Below are 18,995 nucleotides of genomic sequence, written 5' to 3'. Positions count from 1 at the left end.
ATTTATTGAACTTATTATTCAATTTGTTAAAGTACTGGTGTAATTATCATTTCTATTAAAAACCTAATAAAATAAAATAGCCCTAATGAAATCCTTACCTAGTTGCATTTGTTCTAATCTGAAATGTTTCATTGACAAACATTTAGATTTGTAGAGCTGTGGTCGATGTAATAACGAGGAAATAGTGGGTAATCAACAATACGATCTCATTGTGGTCAATATTGAATGAAAAAACATGTCAAGTTGAAGTAACATGGGGTTTCTACGTTGTGATATTTGGGTATTTCATGGATGAAATTCTGTTCAACTAGACGACAATTTGATTTCATTTCCACCAAATGACATCACATAGGAAAAGGTCAAAAAATTAACTAGACGGGAATGGGTAAACCCTTCTTCGCCATGCTATCCAGAATTTCGTTGAGAGCTTGACACAATCCAAATATCTGCCAAAACAAAACATCAAATCTCAGCCCATCGCATAAAGACTTCATGCCAACTAAGATGCAATTCAAACCAAAACATGTTCCACTTGTTATACTTCATTCTCCATAATAGATCATTATAATTTGGGAGGAAACTCAAAACTTTGTAAACTGATGTTTCAAAAGTTGAAAGGATGCCCCGTGTATTCTCAATGGGAAAGAAAAGATTCAAATTCTCAATGTCGAATAGAATGCATACCTGTTGATCCCATTGTTGCAATTCCTCGGTGTCATCCTCAAAATGTATGATTGCTTCAACCTGACATAGAAGTGTGATGTAATTGTTCAATGCATACGCAAAATTGCTAATCTAAATCTTAAACATCAGAAATGAGAATAGACGAAATATTGACTGAATACTCAATGAGAAATACTATCAAACCACAAAACAGAACATAGATAACAGCCTCACACGAATATCAGATGGACCCATTTACAAAGTTTGACGCTAATTCAAGGTAAGTTCTACCTGATCAATAGATCCCCTCATTCTATCTTCACAGATCATTCTTGAAGCTATTTTCTCAGCCTGCAGAAAGTTAAAGTTTTCCTGAGAATTAGTATTGATGAGTCCTGGAATTGTGCAAGCACTATAAGATAAATGAATTTATCAAGTACAAAGAAAATATAATGAGAAGGGAGAGTAAATGGAGGAAATTGCGTTATGAGTTACTAGACATGCCACAAACATGGACAGCCAGACTAGGAATAAAGCAAAAATATTGCACAAATTGGACGTGCCATCCAAAGAGCCCAAGGTCGAGCAGACAACAGAATCGATTTATAATCTGTACTGCCTTTGCTTTACCTTGATAAGCATGAAGAAGATAGGTGTAAATTTCCAACTAAAAAGAGAAATAGCACATAAAACATTTTCATTTTCTATATTTCTACGGAAACCATTATTTGCACCATGCAGAAGCATCATTTCTGGTTGAGGACTGAACCTTTTGAGGAGCGATACCCAGCAATGTGCCCAACTCATCAAAACTGTGCAACATAAATTCAAGATTAAATACATTATACAGACTAAGTAGCATAATATCAGAAATGAAGTATATTCAATCTACTGAAAATTGATTTAAAGCGGGAAAATTTCAGACCCACCTTATATTTGTGTAAAGTTTGCTAGCACTCAAGAGATTGTGCTCAATCATAGCACGATCTAGAACAGTAAAATTGTCAGGCAGAAGTGCTTTCTGTGAACATATAATAAAAGTTACTAGCGATTTGATCACAAACAGAAACTTGGAAAATGAGATGTTTGTAAACATTTGAGCACCCACCTGATGTGGTTTCAGTTCTTCAGCGAACGCATCGATTTCTGGTTTTCTCAAGATTCTCTCCAAATAAACCTAGAAGCTCCCATGTCAGACTAAAACAATGAGCAGACTTAAGATAAGCAACAGCGTGTTTGTGTGAATGTGGGTGTTAGAGACATGGCACATGGGTGACTGTCTTAGAAGCAATTGCTGTCGGCAAGGAAAGTTGGTATAATCAAGAGCTCTTAAATTACCTTCTGCAAGATTGGGTAAATCTTTAGCTTAGAGCAACGTTCATCCTGTTGACAGAGATGGGAAAGAAAGGATTCAAATTTCAATAGCTCAAAAAACAACCTAAGTTAGCTTCAGAATGAATTAGTCAGGACAATCACATTTCAGACGCCAATGCTAAAATCTACAAGATGGCCCAATCCTATCAGCTATGTGATCAGAAACATATAACCAGTCCGAAAATAAGTCCACAAACTAGCAAAACATGATAGCATATATGAAGAAGAAACATAATAATCAATCAGCTTTCCAGGAAGCTTGGCTGGATGAAATGGCAGACGCCTAACTATGCAAAGATACTCCAAAATTTTCTCCAGACATAATTGAATGATATACATATTTTGGTCACAAGTGTCAGCTCATATAATAAAAGAGGCCCCCTTTAAAGTTAAGGAACACACTGTAACATGGCTGCATATTCGAAAATAAAGACGTAGCAATTTTGTGCTACACAGTTTGTCTTAATCTATTATAACTTCCACCAACTTCAATGTCTCATTAAGAGGTAACTTATCACATTAAAGAAATTGTAAAAGGCATTTTAACAAGGGCAAAAATTTTAAGATAAAAACCAATAACTAGTTCTTTTCCGGAATGACAGGCAGCATAAGTATGCGAGAAGTGGCCATCGCATTTTCCTTTGAGGGCCATAATGAGAACAGAGTGAGCCAGATAATACAATTAAGACAGGAGGAATTTCCCAAAGAATAATGCACCACAGCCTCTAGACAAGAAGCTTTTTGACAAAATTCTGGATGCTTGATTGATATTTTAGGGTCTACCAGCAAACTTAGACTAATAGACTAGAGCAAAAGGTAAATAGTTTCTAATACCTTGTACAAGGTGGCAAGAACACGAGAACGTTGAGGACCTGCAGCAGCCAAAATTGTGCAAGTCACAGCCGCAGCCAGAGCTTGCTCCAGTGCTTCTTCATCGATCTCTCTGTGATAGATAATATTCATTAGCCCACACAATAGCTATATGAAGAAAATCTCCAGTGGTTTAAATTCAAAAGACTAATCCTTAAGGGTTTGATGTACAGGTGGTGGCCAATGGGTTTTTGAACTCTGTGTGCATGCAAGTATGCTCTATGCTTAGAGAAACAACCAAAGGTGAACCACATAAAGACTAATCTATGTTTTGAAGCGAAATCATTTATATATTAGTAACAACCACTACCCAGACACTTACTCATCTCCGATTTGCCGCTTCTCAATTTGGGATATATCATAATACCGTAGAGCAGCTTCCAAGAACTTCCTTTTCAAATCTAGTATTCTCGCATAGCAAACCTGAGAAAAAAAAGGTGAATAGGATATTTCATTAGCAGAATAGTGACATAACAGATATCCAATCCAGCAATGCCAATTGCAAAGTACAACCTTGTATTGCAAATTCAACACTTCATGTCGACTGTTTGTAACCAAAAAGGAAGCTTTGTTTATGAAAGCTTCGGCATTAACTGCATCATCGTCCTACAAAGAAGAAACACGCATATCAGTCCAGTTACATCTCCATTAACTCCTGCATCAGATATGACATGATAAAAGAGAGAACAAATGCAAGTGAGTAACAGTAGAATGAACAGGATTATGAAAGATGTAATAATGAAAGGACAATAATATGGTTACACCTTTCTATATCAAAAGCTTCTTTCATAAAAATAAGGCATACTTAGAGTAATGCTGCTTGACACTAAAAAAGACACCAGTGCAAAATTACACGAGTAAATTGAGTATTACGGAAATATGACGATTTGAAACAGAATCTGAGGGATCCTTGAGCTTGAAGAGCTAGCACCGTATATATAATAACGAAATAAAAGACTGGGTCTGTGACTCTACCATGGCCCTTTCAAATAGGATCAGAAAGAATTATGTAATAATAACATTAAGAAAGATCAACTAGATAAGAAGTATTTCAGGGGCTTAATTAGAAAAATGCAACCTTGATTCTCTTAATCGTACACTAAGGGAAAAAAGAATCACTAGTAAGGGCCCAAATAAGATTTTCTTCAGAAGCGCCTGTTTTCCGATGGCATGCGATCATCAAACGATACAATATAATTAAAATATCAGGGAAATTATTGACTCAGGAGCATATCCCAGTAAGCTTTAAAAAAGTAAAGCAGCTCAGAGATACATTTGTATGCCAAATAAGGTATTTGTCCATATGAGAAGGTAGTCAAATATAATGTTGGAGGACAGCATACACAACCAGGTTAAGACGTACCTCAAGGTAAAGCCGAGCAATTTGGACACATTTTGACAGCCTGAAGGTATCATCAATTACTCTGTACAAATAAGAGAAACAAAGAATCTAAATTTATGCCATGACATACGCCTCAATGCAAGGGAAAATTCTGCTAGTAGACCTCATTCCAGAATCCAAATCAATGCCACTAAGCATTTGTGCAGCTTTTGACCATTCTTGTTCCGATTCATACAGTGCGGCAAGCTTTTCTCTGATGATCAACACCTGCACTGACAGATGCATATAAATATCTTGCGCCACATAAATTTATGGGAATAATACTAGGATAAAGGCATTGCTAGGCGTTGCCCACAGAAAAATAATTATGACTGTCATTATAGTAATCAAGTTCAACAGATCCGGATTATCTAAAATATGATAAACCAAATACTCTTGAGATATGAACTAATATAAAACAATGTCATGCTCTGATCACAGAAAACAACGCATATATGGGTGTAATTTGGGGATAACAAAAACATTACATTCCTCCTTGTTTGACAAGCTAAAGGAACAAGGACAAGCATCTTAAAAGTACATTCTTCAAGGTCCTAAGTGTTTTACCAGCAAATGTATGTCTGCTAAAGCATCCTAGCTAATATCTAGAGAGATTCACCAATGAAGACTCAGACTCAATGAACAGGTCATTAACCAGCAGCATCTTTAAGGATATCTGCTGCTCTTTAAGGATACACTTCATGGCCCTATGGGAAAGCTAGAAAATTAGATATTGTAACAGAAATACACCGACCAAGCATCTAGAGCAAACTTAAACGAAGATTCAGATATAGTTTCTTCCCATTTTATTTGTTTTCTCATTTTGAGAATCAAAAGAAGAGGCAGATTCAGCAACAATGTAATCAAATGGGCGACTGTTCTACAATTCATAACTATGTCTGCTCATTCCAGTCCATCAGTTTACCAAAAGCATCTTTTCTTTTCTGATGAAATGCTTGACTACTTTGAAGAAGCAGTTCATCTTAACAAAATCTATTAGCAAAACAATACAAAGAAGATAAAACTCCAAAACCAAATCCAATCAGTGGTCATTTCGTTTTTTCCTTTTCCTTCAATTGCCTTGGGGGGAGCATTGACAATTTAAGACGTGTCATTGCCATGAATGTACCATAGTGTTGCCACAGAAACAGTCTCAGATTCCTCAGATTTAAGTCAATAAAAAGATCAGTAACATAAACAAGTATCAGTAAAGATCTATCACTGTACAGGCATTCATTCATCTCATATTACATTACATACATAGGTAATAGGCTCTTCAATACATACTTGCACATATGGAAGAGCTGCTACAGTAACTATAAGTGAATGACGTAGGACAAGAAAACAAAAGAAAACCTATCCTAATCCATCCAGTTAATTCATGTATTAAGCTAGAGAAACATCATTATCTCAACGCATTCATCAACTGTGGGCTGCTCTTAAGCCCATTTATGCAGGCACTATAAAACAAAGAATCAAATCAGAGAAGCTAACTACATTTAGAAATTTTATTCTGGAAATTTCTCCAAAGTAAATAAGGAAATTAGATATCATAAATCTAGGAGCACAACTATCCAAATCTTTCTCTTCCGCCATAAATAAGCTCCGGAACATGTACACATCAAGCAGAGAAATATCACAGTGCACATATCAGTTTCAGCTACACCAGCAGGTCATGGTAGATAAATTCCAAGGTCTGATACTACTAAACAACACTTAACTCAGTATCAATACAATAGAAACGCATACACAGATCAGCTGAAACAATCCCACTACATAATACGCATAAGGCGAAACAAAATACTAGAGCCGAACCAGTTCTACTCCAGGAAGTCAAATAAAAACCGAAATATCTTGAAAAATCACCTGTTCCTCAAAGGAAACAACACGATGTTGAATCTGATTAAGAGTATAATGAGCAATTTCCTTCTGAAACTCGGGCTCCAACCTCCCTAGCTCCTGGGCAAACATCTGCAGGAGCTGCCTCGACACCACAAGCGGCACATCGTCCGATAACACTGAAATACAAAAAACCACCACCGAAATTACAGCAAAATAGGTATACGAAAATCGAGGCGGTGAATTGACAGAAACCAAGGGAGATAAACCGCAACTGTGGTCGATGAATTGTTTGGCTTGGACGACATCGTTTGAGGAGAGGACGGAGGCGAGAATGTGTTTGTACTGTTCGATCTTTTGCCGTTGGTCACTGATCGCTGACGCGCTAGCGAATGCGCTCTCCATCACTGTGTGTTGGACAGTTCTTCCTTTCTTTTTCTTCTGACGCAATTTTGAATAGTTTTTAGAACCCTATTTTAATGTTTGGAAATGCGAAGTGGGTAAATATGGCCTCCCCTTAATCTCAATATTATCAAATTTCCGCTACTTTAAACAATTAAATTTTGATTTATTGATTATACATTTACTTTTTACCACAATGCTTAGTTATAATAATTAAATATTCAAAAAATATTTTTTTATATAAAAAATATATACTTAAAACTCTCGAGAAAATACTTAAAACTCTCAAATATAGTCACTAATTATTTTTAAATAATTTAACGTTGTAATTTTTATTTTCAAACTTTAATTTTTTTGGTATTTTTTGTTCTTTCGTTAAATTTTTTATTAAATTTATTAGAAATATCATTTAAAATAGAAAAAAATTTTAAATAAAATTTTTATTAAATTTAACGAAAAAATTAACGTAAAGATCAAAAGTAAAAAAAAAATAAATTTTGAGGACCGAATTATAATTTTAAATTGTTTGAAAACTAAAATCGAATTAGAAATTATATTTGAGGACAAAAATACGCATATATCCCTAATTAAGGTTTAAGGGTAAAGTGGATTTACCGCTGCCACTAATTACCACGACAGTAAAATTGCATAACTAGTGTGTGATCTTCACCTCTCCAGTTCATCGTTTCCAGCCAAAACCGATTCGCGAATCCTCAGTGATGAACTGGGTTCAACGCAAGATTTATCTTTACAATGTTACATTCGGGCTCTACATGCTGGATTGGTGGGAGCGTTACCTTTTCAGTATCCTTTTCTGTTTGTGTTTTCGCCCCTTTCTTCCTTTTCCTGGGATTTGATTTGTTCATAGCGTGGGTTGATGGGTAATTTTGATATTAATTGATAGAGAAAAATTCTCGAGTCAATTGATTGCTAGGGTTTAATCTTTGTGAGCCTTAAAGTTTCCAAGATACGCTGGTTATCGTGTTGATGTGGTTTGTTTTCTACAACAGTTCGCGATACGTCGCTGACTTCTGCAAAAGGTAAGCTCAGAATTCTCGTCCATTGATTGGTAGCTTCATGCACATAATTGTCTTATCTTCAGGTTATTTTTTCTTGTATTATTGATGTTTAGTCAGTATATGTATTTTTTCTCATTTTCATCTGTTGTGTATTCTTATGGCTTCCAGTTATATTTCTCTGTTAATTGCCTTGATGAATGATTGTCTTGCATTGAAAATGTGAATCCCAGATGTAATTGGTAATGCGAAGAAAACCATTTATCGAAAATTTTGAGGTATTTCTGAGTTGTATTATGTTCAATTATTGAATCAGAACAATGAATCTGCAATACAACTATGTTCTAAACACATGTTTTAAGGGTGTCTTTTGTTAAGCTCGTCCGCTGAAAGTATGAACAGATCATACATTGATTTAGTTTCAATTTCTTCCAAAATTACTGTCAATCTTAGAGTCATTCACAGAATTAGAATGCTTTAACAAAGTGATGAATTATATACAAAACTACTCCTGTCTTTAGGTTCATTGTTTTGCATTTCCAGTGGTTGATACTATCAATGAAGTAACCAGTGTAATGCGGCATTACAACTATCTTCAAGGTGGTAGATGGATGGTCTCTGTTCTATTAATTCTATTCTTTACAAGCATCTTTTGAATGTTAAGGAGCGCTACTGAGAGAACCAATGATGTAAATTTGGTTTGAATTCAATTAGACTTTGGCCAAAAGTCTTCTAGTACCATTTCTTAGGAATATACTAGTAATACATGGTTTACTGCTCTGACTCCAACCTTTTCCGTCCAGCATCAATTGCAAGGACTTGGGGATTTAGTGAAGTTCTTGGCCTAGTCGATGATGATGCATATTAAATACTGAAGATGCTTATATGAGGGATATCTTCCACTGCAAACACACACCTTTTATAATTTCTTCTTAATGGTGTAAATATGTTTTTCATGAGATCTTCAGCTGTCACAAAATGTCCCTCCAAGCCCTGATCCCAACTCAAGGCCATCTTTCCATATTAGTTAAGTAGTGGAACTGCTCTGATATACTTCTCTAAGGAGACTGATCTGAATTTGTGAATCAGAATGTGATGAAATTCTGGAAATGAGTTTTTTGGCTGATCTTTTAACACCCGTTTTGCCCATTTAATAGAATGTCCAGCATGTTACACTATGAAAAGGATCGATAACTTGCCTGTTACCATCCTAATTGGGAGAAGTTGCCAGTCGCTGTATGTCTTTGTTTCAGTAGTTTTCTTCAATTTTTCAGAATGTTTACTAAAAGAGGAACTGCATACTGAAGCAAGGACCTGAGTGTCATGGCTTAAACTAGAAAATTCAGAGCTTTTTTTGAGTTTCAATTTCAGACGATGCACCTTCCCATTTAATAAACCAACATGTTCTGAATTTGCTTTCCTAATCCAGTAAATTGATCCTCTCTGCATTTTTAATTGATTGTTTGCTTCTATATTTCTCTTGCTTTCTATGTTTTTGTAGGCATATGCACTGAGTATGCTTTGTGTAGTGGACACTAGCACGGAGTTGTACGTCATGGAGGAAGGCTGAGGAATAAGGAAGTCCGACCACAGCCTAACAACAGTTGCAGTTTGCCAAGATATGTCAATTGAATTCTTGTAAATCTACTTTTGCTTTTCTTTATCATAAACCTTCAAATCGGTAGTCGTAAGCTATTGTGCACTGAACCACGGGTCAAAGAACAAATTCGTCTGTTAACTTGTTGTGAAAGATGAAATCGGTTTGTTCATTCATGTTGCTTGGCCATGTTACCCTCAAGTCTAGGTCCCTGGAAACTCAAAGATGTTGTGTTATTTGGGAAACTATAGCTTAGACTGAATTTAACCAAATTTAAACCAATCACATGTCATACGTATTACATTTGCTATATGCAGCAATAGCCAAAATTTTCTTTTATCAATAAATAAGAGAACGAACTCCTGTCTCATTGTTTGGTCGTAATACTCAGGAGTGGATTACAAGTCATTTGACATCACGATAATGTCAATATCATGTATATAAATGATTTATAAAAAAATATACATGTGTCTTAAAAAAGTATCAACATTATTACTCAAATCATCTTTACTTTTTAACTGTCGAGAGCTATTGTTATAATTATGCAGAACATAGATAATTTGTATATATAAATTATAAATAAAGTGCTTAAAATGTAATTATCCCTTTAAATTATAGGAAAAAATTCAACTCGAGCCAGTCTAAAGAGGAGGCATATATGAAAATATCCAAAACAAGAAAGAAAACTAGCTTTATCGGCCGTCAAGGGGGCTATAATTACAACCAAATATGTGAGGACTGGAATCCACATAAATTTCAAAAAGAAATACGCATATAATAATGTAATAGGTAACAGGGAAGGGTGGTACTACTTTTTTAGGCATGTAGGGTTGCACATGCAAAATTGCTATGTATTTCAAAATAAGTGGTGCCATTGACCAATACCCATAATAATAATAGTCTTTATATATTTATTATTAGCCCATCTCCTCTTATCATTAAACTTTAGAAACCAAACATTGCAACCCATACAAACATAATCAAAATGCTGATGATTGCAACAATTCACTTATTTTAGTATTATCATATTTATGCCTTCTATTCACATTTCATTTCATCATAATGTGTTGCAATTACAGCTGTATGTTTTTCCACCATACATCTTTTCTTGTGAGGGGTTCAAATTCTTTTGGTGGCCCTAAAATTCAAGATTATCCAAATCTATAGTCTAACCAATGTTATTTTATTGTAATATGGTTGTTTCTCATGTTACTGGAGCAAGAGACAACTTATAATGGTTATTAATGCAGACAAACATCTCATTTTAATTACAGAACGTAACATTTGAGTGGATTATAATTCTTAATGTCTAATTTTCCTATGATGTGTTTTTTTTAAAATAAAATCGTGAGGTTCATATAAAGCCACAACGAACACTAACTAGTACAATGGAGTACCAACTGAATCGCAAGTCACCTAATACCATATTTGCAAACTTTTCAAGATTTTCGCAGTTGTTGTGACTTTAAATAGAGAAAGGTTTTAAAGCTTATTAACAACTATGAAGGAAGGAGATATTTATGTCTGATACCAGTTTGGGCAAGCAAGTGAGGAATATATTTAGAAATGTCTCGAGGCCTAATCATTGGGCACTAATACAATTAAGTACATAATTTATCAGAATTCAGTAAAAAGAACAACATATGTATAGGTTTTAATATAATATTTTTTGACAGAGAGAGAAAGACCAATGTTTTCTGGAACTTTGGTCTGCTCTCATCCAACCAACTCATCTAATTATGTATAATCATAAGCGTAATAAGTTTCAAATGAATACTTGGAATATCTAATCACCAGTAATTAATGTTACAATACTGCCAAACAGCCTTCTTAGGACTCAGAAGTCAAATAAATCAAAAGACAACACAACAACATGTCTAAAGAATATATAATTTGTTTTTAAACGTACACGTCCAACTCAGGCACACACTTAAATTCAAACACAACATCTATCGTAAGAATTTTGAGCTCAAATTGTTAGGTTAAGAATGATATGATAGCCAAAGTTTTGCATAATGCACAAAAGGTGGCTATTTATAAGAACTTTTTAGTTGTATGATTTTACGTGAACTATAAATATCAAAACAATCGAATAATTACTATAAATCGATGTAAAATACATTGCGCCCCAAGCTGTAAAAATCTTAAATTAATAAAATAGATCCATAATTTATTTGAATGTCATAAATACGAGATTAGTAGAATATACTGAACCTCAAATATTATTAACTATTTAAATTAAATAAGTAAATTTGAGAATTGTAGGAAATTTATTGCAGAGAGAGAGAGAGAGGGGGGGTAGGGGGCAGGCAGGTACAGAAACAATGTAGTCAAAGTGTTAGAGGGGCAGAGAACAAACGTTGGCAAAATGGATAGAGATAGTGCATTGTTTGGTACCAAATTTTGTCACGGATCTTACCACATTAGGGATTTGATCATTTTGAATTATCCCTATCCCACAAGGGAATTTCACTTACTTTGACCTTTGACCTCCCCAAACCCACAAACTTTTCCCCACGTGCTATCCCACTCGTGCGTGCAATCAGGGGCGTTTTCGCCATTTCCTTCACCAGTCACCACCCAAACTCTATCGTACATACATGGCATATGAAACATTGAATATTAATGCAAAAAAGAGACAAATTTCAATGTAAATATAGCTCTTTTTTTATTATAAAAATCGATAACTTGATCATTGTACAATTAAGTATTTTAATTCACAATGAAAATATAAATGAATTTTCTTAGATTATACTGATTTAAAAATAAATAAATTATTATTTATAAACCACAATTTTGGGACAACAAAACACTATATTTTAAAATATTGGTTATATTATTAATTTCCAAATAATATAATTATAGTGTTCTTTTGAATGGTTTATGTTATTTATTAACTCGTTATTATTTTTATATGTTGTTTCACTCATTTTCATAATCTGCTCTACATGTAGTCATAATTAATTTTTATTTTTAAAATGTTTGTGTTTAAAAATTTTATTATATGTGTGCAAGTATTACATAGTACAATGACGATTTTATTAGAACAAATTATAATTCAAATTTAACTTGATCGAATTTGAACGAATTATATGATAAATACAGTATACTCATAATTTGATTTAATATAAATTTTTTTAAAAAAATGATTAATTAGCTAATAAGTACATCATGTTTATAAGGGGGAGGGGTATAAATGTCTTTACAGACGCAAAGACTTTCTTTCACATTGAAGGTTCAAACACCGAACGTGGTCATTAAACGACAACCCATAGACAGAATAGTAGCGAGTTCCTCCGACAAGTGTCCAGGCATGCAGATTTCTCCACGTGGACGGCAGGATTCTATGTCTTCCGACCGAAGAAGCAAAGTGTAACTGAAGGCTCTCATTTCTTAACCACAGTTGAAACATTAACCAGGGTTAACTCCCGCCACTTCACTACTAATAACTGGAACAACAACAATCAGCTTTCTTTAATCATGGGTTTACATGTATACATCTCTTTCTCTCACCATTGTCACTATATTAATCATCATCGTCGCATTAATAATAAATTCAATCCGAATCTCTCTTTTTGTCTCTCTCTCTCTCTCTCTCTCAATACGAAGACAGTACATATATATTAAGTAGGAATTATTATTATAGAATTTATATTGAAAGAGTTTGAAAGCGCCGTCGTGTATGAACATGGGGTGCTTCGTGGGGGGTGGCGGGCTGCTGGGTTGAACCGGCGCTCCCATTCTTGTTTAGTTCGAGATAGAGCTTTTTGCTTTGAGATTTCGAGGGATTTAATGTTTGGGTGTTGAATTTTGGACTGAATCATTTGTTATTCTTGTTTTGAAAGAAAAACAGTTTCCAAGACCCGTAAATTTCTGCTTTTTTTTTTTGGGCTGTAGCTTCTGGGTTGATGCTTTTTTCCCTGTGGGTTGTTTGTTTGTGGAAGGATTGCTAAAAGACGAGAGGTTGAGTTTTAACAGCCGTTGTTTTCTTTAGCTGAATTGAAGTTACGTTATATGCTGAAATTATGTGAAAAGTTTCAGCTTTTCGGCTATTACTGATCTTTAGTTGAAAAGAATAAATTAATCAGTTGAGTCTTGAGCAAGAAATCATGGAAATGGAGAATTCATCACAAATTCCATTTCCAGCAGCTTCGGGAGAATCCAATATCCCCACTGCTGGTAATGAAACAAAATCTGATCAACTTGCTGAAACAGCTCAGCCCACCAAGAAAAAGCGGAGTCTTCCGGGAATGCCTGGTAAAAAAGAAAAATATGTTCTTGGTAACTGTAAGTCTGTGATTTTCTTGGCAAAAGGGTTGATTTTTACGCGTTTTCTTGATTTCTCTTTGCGTTTGATAGATCCAGATGCAGAAGTGATCGCCTTATCGCCAAAGACATTACTGGCTACAAACAGATTTGTATGCGAGATCTGCAACAAAGGATTCCAGCGAGACCAGAATTTGCAACTCCACAGGCGGGGCCACAACTTGCCGTGGAAACTCCGGCAAAGAACCAGCAAAGAAGTGAGGAAGCGCGTTTATGTGTGCCCGGAGCCCACTTGTATTCACCATGATCCCTCTAGAGCTCTCGGCGATCTCACCGGGATCAAGAAGCATTTCTGCCGGAAACATGGCGAGAAGAAGTATAAGTGCGAGCGGTGTTCCAAGAAATACGCGGTTCATTCTGATTGGAAAGCCCACATGAAAACTTGTGGGACTCGAGAGTATCGTTGTGATTGTGGCACTTTGTTTTCTAGGTGAATTTTCAGCTTTGTAAAATAGCAGCAAATCAAGAAAAGTAGAGCACTCTTTGGCGTGCATTTATATGTGGGACTGTTGTTGCTGATTGAATTATGGTGTTGTTTTGTGCTGAAAATTAATAGGAGGGACAGTTTTATCACGCATAGGGCGTTCTGCGATGCATTGGCGCAGGAGGGCGCCCGGACTCAACCTCTGGCAGCCACGAGTTCAGGTGGAGATTTAAAGGTTCAGGTTCTTGCGACGCCCCCTGCTGCTTCCAGTCCGCCGCCACCTCCGCTTACTCCGTCCACCGGCGTGTTGTCCCCGGTGCTGTCCATACAAAGTTCAGGTGAAGTCTTGTTATTACTTCCTAGCGAGGATTTCATGTTTCTTGAATTGGTTTTTCAGGTTTGGTTGCTTTTGTTTATTATTTCGAAACGATCATCATGGAATAACGCCATTGCTTTTATTCTTGTACTAGAGATTTCTTGTTTTATGTGGATGTTTATGCTATACTGCACCCGCACATTGTAAGTGGTGTTTTTGGCTTTTCTGAATGTGTCAGCGTTAAAGAGGGTAAATATATGAAGTTGGATGTTATCAACATAATAATGTAGCGCAAAGATCGAAGATTTCGTGAGGGAAAGTGGTGTATGATTGCATCTGCTTTTACTCGAAAGTTGGCTTTTAAGTTCAAGTTGTTGCATATTCTGATTCAGGATTTTAAAGCCTTTTTCTTTTCAAAAAGCTGTTCCCTTTGTTGATCGTGTGATTTTTCCACTTCTTTGCCATGTTCTTTTCATGGTATTAGCTGAATTGGCTCCGGAGAATCAGGCTGCTCAACTACAACCATCACCTGGAACGGCAGCTTTATCATCTTCCACAGCCATTATCAACCCCACCAACCGGGCCACGTCTGCCATGGCTCCGGGTAGCTCTTCCACCTCTAGTGGCCTTGTGTCCGGCCGCACTGGAATTCTTTCCAGTATATTCAATGCGTCAACCTCTGCTGAACTTCCTCAACCACCGACCCAGCCGGCATCATACCCTGGCTTGATATGCGCAATGGCTGGACCTGATCATCAAGCCATCGACCCAATATCACTCTCGCTGTCCTCATCTTTGTATGGATCATCATCTTTATTCTCAGCCGCGTCAGAAGTCAATCCTCAACCGCAATATGGTTCAAGCCCACAACCGGCACTATCTGCAACCGCATTGCTCCAGAAAGCCGCCCAGATTGGCGCAACATCATCTAGTTCTTCATTCCTCCGTGGCCTAGGGTTGGCAATGCCGTCTCCCTCCAAAGTTCAAGACAATGCCTCAACTATGGCGTCGGCAACATCATCTTCAAATACTCCATTGCATTGGACCAGTGGTGTGAAGCTCGAAATCAACTCACTAGCATCCGGTCTCAGACTTGGGCTCTCCTCTAACGAATCATCGGTCTTTAATGGATCAATGATGAGCCGTTCGACAAGTCTGTATGGCAATAAGCCCCTGACTCTTGATTTTCTCGGGCTTGGAGTGGGAGCCGGCGAAACTTCTTCCAGTGGGTTATCGGCCTTCTTAAGCTCAATCGGGGGTGGGCTCGACATGGCATCAGCTTCATTAGCTGGGGTAAGAAGGGCCGAGGACACATGGGACAATCCAGCTGATAGAAAACCTTCAGTGTAGTCCCTTTTGTTAGGGAAGTAAAGCTGTGTCCATCTCTTGGTTTTTCAAGTTGGAGAGAATGGTCTAAGATGCATGTATACCAGCTCTCGACCGCTTTTGTACATAACTATGCTTCGTTTTATCGGAAAATTTTATTAAATTGGGTTTAGTTAGACTTGAATTAAATTATGGCAAGTTCAATCCACTTGTCGTGTAATTTATATAAATTTCAAATAAAGTGACCAATTATATAACAAGTGTATTACATTTGCTTTATGATGGATGTGATAGATTTGATTCATTTGTTTATCAATTTGAGTCAGAATTTGTCCATTTTATGTTATGTTGGGCGATTAGCAATTCCCTGGTAGGGAAGCACAGTCTGTATATTGGAAAGTGGAAACACTTGTAATTTTTTCACTTCTTAAGTTTGTAGTTGGGATACAATATTTTTGATCTTACAATGCAGCCAAAAGCGTTTGTGTGCGCGTGTGTGTTTTCTAAAAGTTGCAGGAGGAATGAGTACAAATTTCTCACCTGCTTTGTTGTTAAAAAAAAAAAGGTTGCTAATATGTAAAATTTCTATTTTAAATTTTATGGCATTTTTTTGTTTCAATTAATAATTATGTTATTTATTTTATTAAAAAAATATATATATATGCTGTGTATATATTAAATAAAATGAAAAATATCATAAAATTTAAAATAATCCATACCAAAGTGTGGCTACCCATTATGAATTTCCAACCAATTGGGCATGAAAACGTTATTATGATGAAATTCTATGAAGTTTAATTTTTATTGCATGGTTCTTGTAATGTAATTATTATACGATTGGTGTGTATATTTTGAAATAAATAATTAATTATGATATAAGTAAAATTATATTTTGTTGGTATCCACATTTAGCACTATCTTTTGATTCGGAACCACAGGAGCATAAGAAACTAACAGTATGACCCTTCTGCTACGCATCTCCTCATGTTGACTCTTGTCTTAATATGCCATAAAATGTATATCGAATCATAATTAAACTATGATTGTTTTTTTAATAAATAGATTTATTATTTGATAATATTTACAAAATATGCTGATATTTGTAAAAAAATAATTATATAAATATTTATATTGACTTATTATAATTATTAAAAAATTAAGGAAAAATAATATTATTATTAGTACAAGGGATAAAATGAAAATTATTATAAAATACTAGTAGCGGGGTAAAAACCGTGTTTTGTATCTAATAGCGCTCTCCTAAATAAATAATAGTATAGATTTTGATAAGATCTCGCGCGAGCGTAACGTCGACTCGTTTTGTCCCTTTTGCCCTCGCCCCTGAAAGTCAGCAAAAAGTTCTCCTTTTCTTCAACAGAGCTCTCTTCCCTCCCTCTTACACACACACACCCGCTGCACTGCAAATGTATCTCACTCTGCTCTTCTTCTCCTTCTTGCTTTCGCCGCTCGTTTTCTTCTCTTACTATTTCCTTCATAGAATCATATGGGTGCCGCTTAAGATCCAGAAACACTTCGAAAAACAAGGCGTCAGAGGCCCCCCATACCGTCCCATCTTCGGGAACTCAGCTGGGGTCCGGCGGCAATTGATTGCCGAGGCGGAGTCGCGACCGATCTCAGGTATCACGCACGACGTAGTTCACCGGGTTATCCCGCATTACTCCAAATGGTCAACGCTTTATGGGAAGAACTTTCTTTATTGGTTTGGGGCTAAGCCCAGATTGGCTGTAGCTGATCCGGAGATTATCAAAGAGGTTTTGATGAATACTAATGGGCGGTTCCGAATATTAAAGTCTAATCCTTCTTCTAAGATGTTGTTAGGTGATGGGCTTGTTGGGCTGGATGGTGAGAAATGGGCTGTTCATAGGAGGATAGCCACCCAGGCCTTTAACATGGAGCGAGTTAAGGTGATGATTTCCACTCTTTCTTATTAGTTTTTCAAAGTAATTGACAATTTGTATGCATGCTCATGAATCATGTTTTAAGCTTGTAATTTCACGAGAAGCCTATTTGGATCACGTGTGTAATTAGATTAAGTTAAGGATGAATCTTAATTTACATGGTCTTTGTACAACCATTGCTCTTATACAATGATTTGCACCTAAGCTTTTTGTGATGGCAAATGAATTTGGTGATGTTAACAGGTTTGGATTCCTGAAATAGTAGCTAGCACAGAAAAAATGCTAAACAGATGGGAGGAAAAGAGAGCGGAGAAAAGTGAATTTGAGTTGGATGTGCACAACGAACTCCAAGCTCTATCAGCAGACATCATATCCCGGACAGCATTTGGTAGCAGCTTTGAGGAAGGGAAGCGCATTTTTGAACTGCAAGAACAGCAAGTCACCCTTGTTCTGCAAGCATTAAGAAGTGTTTACATCCCTGGATTCAGGTGCCTTGCATTTCTTATTGTCTTTTTGTTCTTTTCCTTTTCCGGGCATGGGAATTGTGTACTTAAAACTGTTTATAGGATATGATATTATTGCAAGATTTTCATATGCACAAAGCGTTTTGAAATTGTTTTGTTTGCTACGTTGAAATATATTGTATAGCATATAAAAAACATTTTGCTCATTATTATTTGAATTGCCAACTTGAATATAAAATGATTTTGATCTTCAACCTTGTCAAGTAATTTTAATCTTGTGAACTTCATAATATACTACTCGAATACAGAATGTAATTTTCTTCCATGATCTCTAATGATAGGAGTGGATGCAGGTTTTTGCCCACGAAGAAAAACAGAATGAGGTGGAAACTAGATAAGGAAACTCGACAATCAATTAGAGCATTGATTGAGAAAAGTTGCAAAAACATAGAAAACCGGCATGCGCTACTCACATTATTAATGTCCCCATATAAAAATGAGGATGGTATAGAGGAGAGATTGGATATGGAGGAAATCATAGATGAATGCAAGACATTCTACTTTGCAGGAAAGGAAACAACTGCCAATCTTTTAAGCTGGGCACTTCTCCTTTTAGCACATCATCAAGAATGGCAGACCCAGGCCCGAGATGAAGTTCTTGTGACATGCGGAAGCAGCACGAGGCCCTCTGCAGAAAGTTTATCTGATTTCAAACTTGTAAGTTAAGTCTTCAGCATATCCTTTAGTTCTCAAGGTTTTCTCCACCATCCGTGGTTTTTGTGCTCCAACAGAATAGAAATTCTAACATGGTGGATATTGGACTTTTGCATTTGTAACAATGATAGAAACATATAAAAGCTAAGAGAACAGATATGTAATACACTCCACTTGCAGTTCAGCTGCAATCGACCTTCAATTTCTGCACATTTCCAAGCTTTATTGTGGGAAGATGATGACAAAGGTTGTGTTTGTGACAGATAAACATGATAATGAACGAGACTGTTCGACTCTATCCTCCAGCAGTGGCACTAATGAGGCAAGCTTCAGAGAATGTTAAATTGGGAAACCTCGACATTCC

The 18,995-nt window shown here is 36.1% G+C and overlaps 4 protein-coding genes across 9 annotated transcripts in view; 3 read left to right on the top strand and 1 right to left on the bottom strand.

Moving 5' to 3' along the window:
* On the bottom strand, nucleotides 183-6,629 carry LOC105159232 (COP9 signalosome complex subunit 4). 3 transcript variants are annotated; one of them, XM_011076223.2, is made up of 14 exons: nucleotides 6,403-6,628; nucleotides 6,155-6,306; nucleotides 4,413-4,516; nucleotides 4,271-4,331; nucleotides 3,421-3,513; nucleotides 3,230-3,330; nucleotides 2,872-2,980; nucleotides 2,002-2,046; nucleotides 1,772-1,840; nucleotides 1,593-1,684; nucleotides 1,433-1,475; nucleotides 955-1,014; nucleotides 685-744; nucleotides 183-446 (listed from the first exon to the last, which is right to left on the bottom strand). In XM_011076223.2, exons 1-14 carry the CDS (start codon nucleotides 6,530-6,532, stop codon nucleotides 372-374), a joined length of 1,194 nt encoding a protein of 397 aa, XP_011074525.1. In that variant the 5' UTR covers nucleotides 6,533-6,628; the 3' UTR covers nucleotides 183-371. The 3 variants fall into 3 exon arrangements, with proteins under 3 accessions (XP_011074525.1, XP_020547882.1, XP_011074526.1); XM_020692223.1 differs by lacking the exon at nucleotides 183-446 and having other exon boundaries at nucleotides 709-744; nucleotides 1,398-1,475; nucleotides 6,403-6,629; XM_011076224.2 differs by lacking the exons at nucleotides 183-446; nucleotides 685-744; nucleotides 955-1,014 and adding an exon at nucleotides 1,275-1,293 and having other exon boundaries at nucleotides 1,398-1,475; nucleotides 6,403-6,629.
* Nucleotides 7,150-9,318, top strand: LOC105159231. 2 transcript variants are annotated; one of them, XM_011076222.2, is made up of 3 exons: nucleotides 7,150-7,333; nucleotides 7,497-7,569; nucleotides 9,075-9,318. In XM_011076222.2, the coding sequence occupies exons 1-3, from the start codon at nucleotides 7,249-7,251 to the stop codon at nucleotides 9,082-9,084; spliced, it is 168 nt and encodes a 55-aa protein (XP_011074524.1). In that variant the 5' UTR covers nucleotides 7,150-7,248; the 3' UTR covers nucleotides 9,085-9,318. The 2 variants fall into 2 exon arrangements, with proteins under 2 accessions (XP_011074524.1, XP_011074523.1); XM_011076221.2 differs by having other exon boundaries at nucleotides 9,047-9,318.
* On the top strand, nucleotides 12,636-15,789 carry LOC105159230 (protein indeterminate-domain 2). Its single transcript, XM_011076220.2, has 4 exons — nucleotides 12,636-13,399; nucleotides 13,502-13,898; nucleotides 14,025-14,230; nucleotides 14,693-15,789. The coding sequence occupies exons 1-4, from the start codon at nucleotides 13,252-13,254 to the stop codon at nucleotides 15,556-15,558; spliced, it is 1,617 nt and encodes a 538-aa protein (XP_011074522.1). The 5' UTR covers nucleotides 12,636-13,251; the 3' UTR covers nucleotides 15,559-15,789.
* The window catches only part of LOC105159229 (cytochrome P450 734A1), a 2,682-nt gene continuing 488 nt past the window's right edge, over nucleotides 16,802-18,995 (top strand). The window contains exons 1-5 of one of the 3 annotated variants that reach the window (XM_020692998.1): nucleotides 16,802-17,172; nucleotides 17,374-17,459; nucleotides 17,697-17,941; nucleotides 18,259-18,634; nucleotides 18,895-18,995. The exon at nucleotides 18,895-18,995 is cut by the window's right edge and continues 488 nt beyond it. In XM_020692998.1, coding sequence (XP_020548657.1) covers nucleotides 16,959-17,172; nucleotides 17,374-17,459; nucleotides 17,697-17,941; nucleotides 18,259-18,634; nucleotides 18,895-18,995 — 1,022 coding nt within the window. In that variant the 5' untranslated portion in view covers nucleotides 16,802-16,958. Of the gene's footprint in view, nucleotides 17,460-17,696; nucleotides 17,942-18,258; nucleotides 18,635-18,894 lie in introns of all 3 variants that reach the window. The other 2 variants (XM_011076217.2, XM_011076218.2) reach the window with 2 other exon arrangements.

The sequence above is a fragment of the Sesamum indicum genome, linkage group LG3 (genome assembly GCF_000512975.1).
Source record: "Sesamum indicum cultivar Zhongzhi No. 13 linkage group LG3, S_indicum_v1.0, whole genome shotgun sequence".
Taxonomy (NCBI): Eukaryota; Viridiplantae; Streptophyta; class Magnoliopsida; order Lamiales; family Pedaliaceae; genus Sesamum; species Sesamum indicum.
The sequence above is the reverse complement of the archived record's forward strand: the minus strand, read 5'-3'. Positions and strand labels throughout refer to the sequence as shown.